This window comes from Branchiostoma floridae, chromosome 5, assembly GCF_000003815.2.
Source record: "Branchiostoma floridae strain S238N-H82 chromosome 5, Bfl_VNyyK, whole genome shotgun sequence".
Lineage (NCBI taxonomy): Eukaryota > Metazoa > Chordata > Leptocardii > Amphioxiformes > Branchiostomatidae > Branchiostoma > Branchiostoma floridae.
The window spans coordinates 16,690,907-16,699,238 of NC_049983.1; the positions used below are offsets into that span (position 1 = coordinate 16,690,907).

General features: G+C 44.1%; 1 protein-coding gene across 1 annotated transcript in view; it reads right to left on the bottom strand.

Annotated features, from left to right (window-relative positions):
* The window catches only part of LOC118415933, a 16,181-nt gene extending 8,712 nt beyond the window's left edge, over nt 1-7,469 (bottom strand). Inside the window, exons 1-2 of the mRNA XM_035820888.1 lie at nt 6,611-7,469; nt 3,068-3,319 (exon numbers count right to left, since the gene is read on the bottom strand). Of these exons, the coding sequence (XP_035676781.1) occupies nt 3,068-3,319; nt 6,611-7,210 (852 nt within the window). The 5' untranslated portion in view covers nt 7,211-7,469. The remainder of the gene's footprint in view (nt 1-3,067; nt 3,320-6,610) is intronic.
* Nucleotides 7,470-8,332: the final 863 nt, after the last annotated feature.

Consider the following 8,332-nt stretch of genomic DNA (forward strand, 5'->3'; position numbering starts at 1 on the left):
CGTACGAAGTAGTAGCCTGAGTACCATCTTTCGTAGTGAGCGCTGGCTCAATACCTTCGCAAGTGAAAGTTATGAGCCAGACTACGGAGGATGCATATGGTACTCAGGCTAAGAAAGTAGCTGCAAAAGGAGCTAATACATATCGTAGATTATATTATCGGGATCGTGCACTAATGTCAACGTCAATTCCAAGGTCAAAGAAGAAGAATGTGATAACAAAAATGAAGAATCTATTGTTCAGCATACAAGTCTCTGTGTTTGTCATTTGTTCAACCTTCCACTCCAGGCAACTTTTTGGGGGAGCAAAACTTTTTTTATTCGGAAGCTCGCATCAGTTCTGGGGACCCTAAAGGATGTCATCCATATAATCAAATCAATATGGCCCTACAGGGACCATCCAGAAAATATCGTAGGGGGGAAGGGGTGCATCGTCGCGGCATTTTAGGGTTTACGGTAAGGTCCAATCATATCACTATGACAGTGAGGTCATTACCTGCATGTATGCAAGTATGGTTTTCACGGGCGTGGGAAAATTTGGAAGCTGGGGATTTAGGGCGCTGTATCTCGAGAACGGGTGGTGCGAGCACGACGATTTTTGGTACGTGGGTTGGGGGTGGTGGCCTGACACTCAGGTTTGATTTTGGGCCTCCTGGTGCTTGAACTTGACATTGCAGGTGGCATTTTTGGTGTTTTGGGGGCACTTTTGGCGCTGTGTGTCCGGAACGATACGCGCAATTGTGACGATTTTTCATGCATGGGTGGGGGGTTGTTGCCTGTTGCCTAGGATTGACTTTGGGCCTTGTCGCGTTTGAACTTGACCCGGCAGGTCGAATTTTGTGTCCGGGAGGGGTATTTCCGGAGTTATATCTTCTGAACGGTTGGTGCTGGCGCGATGATATTTGGCACATGTGTCGGCGGTGGCTGAATAATTCTCAATTTTGATTTTGGCGCCCTTGGTGCTTGAACTTGACATTTTAGGTTACTTTTTGTGCGGGCACGGGGCGTGCGCTGTATCTCCGGAACGCAAGGTGCCATTGTGTTGCTATTTGGTACGTGAATTGTTGGTGGTGTCCTGGTGGTCAGGTTTGATTTTGGGCCTTCTAGTGCTTGAACTTGATACTGTATAGGTTGACCCTGTTTTTGTGTGGTAGGGGCATCCTCCCAATATCTACTTGGTTGTAAAAACAGGTGACGTTTGGGTTTATATGTAGAACCATCATCTGTTTTGGTAGATTGAGAGGTCTTTAAGTTTACACCTAAAACCATCATCTGGCCTGGGCCACCTTCAATGTATCAGGTTACTTTGTATCAACAGTGTCTGACCTGCCAGATGACATACCTAGTCTAGCTAGTATCTGTTGCTGTATTTGTTAGGTACAGTTTGAGTTTGCTTCTTAGTCCGAGTTTGTGGTGTTTTGAGAGCTGTGTAGTACTGAGTTTAAAGTTCTGGTACAAATGCCTTTACCCTGTTTGGCAATCAGCAGAAGATACAACTTTCTAAAGTGGAGGAGAAATGTATAGAGCTTGAGTGTAAGACAAAGGTATGTGTATGATTTTTCCTGTTTCTTGTTGTTTCGTTGGGGATGCCATTTCCGTATTGTATGCAGGTAATTTGTAGTTTGGGGCTAGTCATAATTTCGCTTGATTTTGGGGCCTGCTTAATCTATAGTACGGGCAGGGTTAAGTGGTAGAGGCTTTGTTTTGTTTTAAATTTGGTATCCTTTGTTGCATTTTGTCACTGCAAAAATATGATGAAATTGTTTCCTCCTCTAAGCAACTGCTCATTGATTTTGGGGGATGTTTGCTGGGTGTTCACTCTGACTGCATCAGCTTTCTGAACTTTTAAAGTTGCCAGCAGCTTGCCATTTATGAATGGGATTGACATTTTTGAGTAGTAAATTCTGCTGTAAAATTTGGCTTAGGTACTTCAGGAGATTTAGGTTTTAGTTGGACGGATTGAATAAAATATCATACCACCCTAATGCTGCTGGATGGGGCCTACCACTATTCATATTGTCTATGGAACTACTGTAAAAATATAATTTTTCAAATTATGCAACCTTCCAGTGTCAAGTGATATAACACTCCAGAAATAAATCATAAATGAATATCATTGGTACAATAAGGATATTTAGCAGCTACATTAGGTCAGTACATTGAAATAGGAAGATATCAGTACTGAATATATCATATGTGACAGAATAACTACATGGGCCATCTGACTCTGAGACCAAAAAAGGTAGGAAAAGTCGTCTCAATAACTTTAAGGTACTGTGGTTGGTTACATGCTTAAGAAATCCAAAATAGTTAATTTTCATCCATGCCCAAACTTACACATTCCGAAAATGGAATTTCAGACTTTTGCATGGTGCACAACCAACACGGTAAAAATCTCACTTTTCCAACCACGCAACCAGGGACGAAAAGGAAAAAAATACACAATAGGTCTACAGACACCCAATACATTTCATGCAGGCCTGAGGTCTACGAACTCTTGTTAATATGGTTATGGTGACGCCGTGCATGACCTATTGACCTAGACATGTGTACTCCCCTCCAAATTAAGACCTTTTACTACCACATATCTTGACAGTGACAGAGTGTGTCGGTCCAAAATGCCCGGGTAAGAAGTTCACGTATGTGGGCAAATGATTTCTATGGTTATGAGCCGTGCCCTCACAGGGCATCCATGTACCGTTATCAATCTGGCTTTGATAAATATAGTGTTTCTTTCACATGTGTACTTCATGTTTGAACATGAGATTTACAAGAAAAAGCGCTCGATAATGTTACAATATGATAATTCAAATGTTCTTCAGAGTTAACCTTATTTTTTTATGAGGTTTTAATGGTGGTTGTATTGTTTAGGGCAAAAGAAAGAAAAATATACAAAAATGACGTACAATTTAGAAGCCAGTTAATTGCACAACGGATAACCGCACACTTCTGTTAACTGCACGGAAATCCAAAATCCCCAATCGGTGCGGTCCAGCGGGATAATTGCACGAAATACGCTGGCACGAAATGGGGTGTGCAATCAAACGGCTTCCACTGTATTTGCACGTACCTGTACGAGACTGAAGTCCGTATACCTGACGCTGAACGGCAGGTGTAGCGGCACCAGGTGTGCGAAGCGGATCCACAGCTGGTACATCCACCACCTGTGCGTGGAGTCCCGCGGGCCCACCACGTCAGGCAGGCGGAGGATGACGTAAGGGAAGCCGCCCGCCTGCCGCTGTCGCACCAGCTCCTCCTCCCCCTGCAGCTTCCAGTGCCCGTAACTGTCCCGGGCGTTCAGCTCCTCCTGACGGGTGCGGTTCTGTCAACACAGGAGATGGTGTGGAAATGACGTCACAATTTTCAAATACATTAGAAGCTTAATTGCGCATCCCAATTGCCAACATATTTTGTGCAGTTATCCGGTAGCCTGATTAAATCTCGCTTATAGCAGCCCGCCCAACATCCGTCAGTTACAGCCCTGGACAGCGGAGTTTGTGTTATGCAGACTAGTTATCCGGGTAGTGCAACTATGCGAAGTTATCTAGCTTCACCGCACCACCACGGGATTTTGGGGTTCCGTGCAACAGGGTAGAAGTGTGCGGTAAAAATCCGTTGTGCAATTAACTGGCTTCTACTTTTCAAGATGGCCACCTCCGCCATGTTGGTGGAGTGGACGGATCCAAGATGGCGACGTGATTAGAAAACTGGTGTGGTAAGCATGTTTTGCATGAGGGTAATACGCCTTTTAGAACTTCTACAACGTGACAACTCTATGCGAACCTTTAACCAACCAACATGGCGGACATTTCATTACGTCATGATCAAGTAACGATTGAGGTTAGTGGAATTAGTCCCTATACACTTATAAAGCGGACTTTCAACTGGCGTGCGATATAACGTTAAAATTGTTGGTCCCTGGGTTTAGAATTAAGCTTGAATTTGAATATAAGATTGAAAATTGAATGTTGAATATAGGAACATGCTAATTAGCTGCTGACTCGTATCAACATTTACATAGATGTAGAATGTTTTTTTTTACATATTTTCTTTGGCTATTCTTTGTTGTCACAGAGCTCTGTTTTGGTCGAACAGCTGAAAAGTTATTTCCCCTTTTCTCGGAACAAAACAAGAAGAGAAACAGCTTTGCAAACAAAACTGCAGCCGGTCGTTTGTTCATAAACGACAGTTACGGTCATTACGCTTGATTAAAAGGCAACACACTGCTAACGATTGATTGATCTTCGTAACAACATGTCAGTCTTTTTACAGACAGTGGCAGACCAGGCCGGGTGCCAGGGGAGGGACAGGAGTTTGGAACCGATGTATACACATGTCACACAGACGAGCAGAGGCGAACCTTGTAACAACATGTCAGGCACGTTTTTCCCTGTGACACTGGAAAATCTGCTCTCTATGTTTAGTAATGTAAAACGAGGATATGCGTCGGAGGAGGAGACTGTTATGCAATAAGTGTGACAGATTTAGTGCAAGGTCTCAAACCTCTTGACTTTATTGAGTATAAACTATAAACTATAAAGAACAAGGAATAACTTGGAAAGGAACTTTTTAAGCGACTGTTCATTTTCTTCTGTTACTTTGTTGCCTTCACCTCTGATCGTGGTGCGTTTCGATGTTGCCATGGCCGTACCCTTGTAGTCTCTACCAGACTCCCGCCTGGCCGAATACTGATGAGGGAATTTGGCCAAACTAGTAATAAAAGCCTAGTAGGGGTTAATTGTCATAGGTAGGAGTGATTTATCCGACTGATAGCTGGATAGCCTGCAAAAGACTGACTGAGATCCCATGGCAACTTATTTGTCCCTATTTGCCAAATTCTTCTCTTTTTTCATCCAGCTGACACGTCTGCTTGAAGACTAGCACCCTTGCCTTGATCCAGGCCATGATATGCCAGTCATCCCGGGAACTTGGTGCTAATAATCTCCCAGCTATGTTGACGACCGCTCGTTTTGGGTCAGCTGAAGGGTAAATTGTGGTCAGCTGCAAAGGGCAGTTCAGTAATCTCCGAGCAGATGTTGGGGGTAGACCGGTTGGCTTTTGATGGTAGCGGCAGAGGACTGCCAGAGGAAATACAACTTTCCACTGCCAACATCTGCAATAACATTCGTACAGACCACAAGTACTGATGTATAACAGCGATGGAAATGTGAAAGAAAAAATGAAGAAAAAACTACAAAACCGGATAATACTCAACCTTGTACTTTTGTTCTAGACACACAAAATATAGACTACCTAATGCCCACTCATTGCTATCAAGTATTACGACATCGATCATTTTCCTTCCCGGTGTGAGTGGATCAATCAAAACAAAAAAGAAGCCCTGTGATAATCCCAGAGATTCAAAGCTCTTAGAGTCTAGTATTTGACCCCAAGAGGACACAAGGGCAGCTGCGATATCTCCGCATAACGACTTGACAACAGAGGAAGCGGGTCTGACAGGAGACAAGCGGTCACCCAGGGTGGCCGCGGTTTGAAGTACTGAGAACACAAGAGGCGTGACATCGGGATTTATTTTATATATAAACCTGTCTCATAGTCATACATAAGTCCAGAGGTGTGACAGTGGGACTGTTATAACCTGTCTCACGACATGCACTGTCCGCCATGTTTGATGGTTAAACCTGTAAGTTAGTTACGGTCACCTAGTTACGATAGATGTGAATTTGTATACAAACGCATGCAAGAATTTATAATGGCATTGCTAAATTTCCCGTTTTTTAAAAATCTGAATCTTTCCTGTAGCGTAACTGACCAAGATAGCAGCTGTGACGTCACGTAAAAACAACATATTAAATATTCTGATCATAAAAAGACGTATGTTAAAACCGTGGGTTTTTATTAATACTAGAGGTCATGTTATGACTGCTGTGTGTTAGGTAGGGTTCGGTTCATATATTTGCTTCATCGACTTTGTGTTGTCATGAGTTAAAGATAAAAGTGGCAACTAGCAAGAAATCATACACTCTTCTTATATATGTTATATGTTATATGTGTTTATATATATTGAAACTGATTACTTTTCTTCTGGTGTGCCTTAGTCGTTAATGTAAAAAGAAAACATTGTTAACACGGTCAAGAGTTGTTACTAACGCAGACAATTGATCAAGATTGCATGCGGTGTTTTTAGATTCTAGAACACATATTTTGAATTGCATAAATTGCTGGCGTCGAGAAAAGTGTGTTTTTAATTTGCGATGATGTTATGAAAACAACGTGCATGGCCAGAATGTCCTGCATACACTTAGGTATCAAAGCCCCCTGAACCTACAACTCGGTGGCATTGATTTGACCAATTTGACCAATTCAAGCTGACAATAATAAGGTCTAACAAGACGGACCTGCCAATTCAAGCTGGCAAATTGCTTGCCTCCAAGCAGATGTTGGGAGAAAAAAGCAACGTTTCAACCAAATTGTCAGTTGTTGGGAGAAAAACACAACAACATTCAACCAAATGGTCAGCACGTTGGTGGTGCTTGAAGCCTTGAACCCCACTGTTGCACAAGGGCAGAATAGGAAACGTTACAATATCTCCTCACAGTATCTACTTGGATTTTGCAACTTCTGGTTAAAAAATACACACAAACAGACTGACCTTCGGTCGCACGGCGTCAACTTCCCGCGTCGGCCCCAGGTGTCGTCTGTCGCAAACGTCGTACACGGAGTCGCTACTGACGTACAAGTAAAATCCGGAAACTCTGTTCTTCACCACGGATACGGCATCCATCATCTGCTCTCCGGAAAACGTGCTGAAGTCCAGAACCGCCTCAAACGTGGTGTTCCTCAGGATGAGCGTCAGAGCCGGGCACTCCGACAGTCCGTAGGCGAAGGTCCGGTCGCAGGCGATGTGCCGGACGTAGGGCTGAATCAGCGTGGCCGAATCCCACGGCCAGTTCCCTCTCGTCACGACCGTCACGTCGAATTCTCCGGACTTGATCAGCAGTCGGACCGTCGCGCCGCCGACGAAGCCGGTACCGCCCAGAACAAGGACGGGTCTCGGGTGGTAACCCTCGTACAGCCCGCCGGCTCGGAACGCCGGCCCGCTGGCTTTCCCGTTCAGCCCGCCACCATCAGCGCCGCTGCCACGTTCAAGTGTGAGGAAAACAAACAGACATCTCAGTAGCCATGTAGTCGATAAAAGGACCCGGGAACCTTCCACGTTCTTATCTGTGGAGCAAAGGAGCCACGCGAACATATTTGACGACTTCTCTGGACGATGTTGTAGTAGTAACTTACAGTTACACAACAGTTGGCAACCAAAGGAAATGATTTTTTTCCGGGCCTGACGAACGGGTCATGAAGACCTAGCCTTCAACAATCTCCTGTTTCTGAACTAAGACACACACGGAGTCTAACAGTGTACTATATATACACACAGAGACTTGTGCCCTGCACGTACACACGTCAACTCGCCCTGTCTGTGTCTGTCAGCACTTACACTGGACGGTCCCTCCCCCTGCACTTACTGTACTAGTCAGGGGGCGATCCGTTTTATCTTCTAATGGATCTGTGGGATCCCTTACCATAACCTATGTAATTCGAATTCAGGTTTATTTCACATGGCATTCCTTTTTAATTTTCTATTTCTTTTCGCATCATCACTTGTACGTGAGGATTTTATCATGTCGCTTTAAAATACCCATGTTTCAACAACATTGAGGGAAGTCAGACGAGGACGGGGGCAGAATTCCGTCAGCACAAAAATAACATTTTTAAAAGGACCTAACGACTTTGTATAAGTGGCAGATACGTTGTAACATGTGTCTTGCTACAGAAGCACTGTATCCAATATTTGTAACGTGGTTCTATTCTCCAGGCAGACGTGAGCTGGATTAAAAAAGATACAGAGAAGAACAGATGATTTGGCCAAATTGGGGCAAATATTTAAGTTGCTATGGGTTCTCAGTCAGTCTTTTACAGTCTATCCAGCTCCGGCCGGTCAGTTCACTCCTGGGCCGGTTAAGTCCTACTAGACTTTTATTCCTAACTTGGCCAAAGCCCCCTTATTATTAGGCCAGGGGGAGTACATGTATGTTTACTTTAATAGACACCAACTTGGTTCCGGCACAATTCCATGGGGAAACCCTGTCCATACTGTTGACGGTTGGTCCCTAGCTAGCTGACAGTAAACCCTGTTTGGTTAGAAGTCCTGTGGGACGATGTTCGAACGCAGATTGTGTTTTTCTTGTCATTCAACTGACGCCTTTCCCCCTTCAATAGCCCCAGATATGGTTTCTGAGGCATCACAGATATCATTTTGTGGGTGATATCGTATTTCAGGCGAACGTACGAAAATATTCGTCTAAGTTTGGATGTT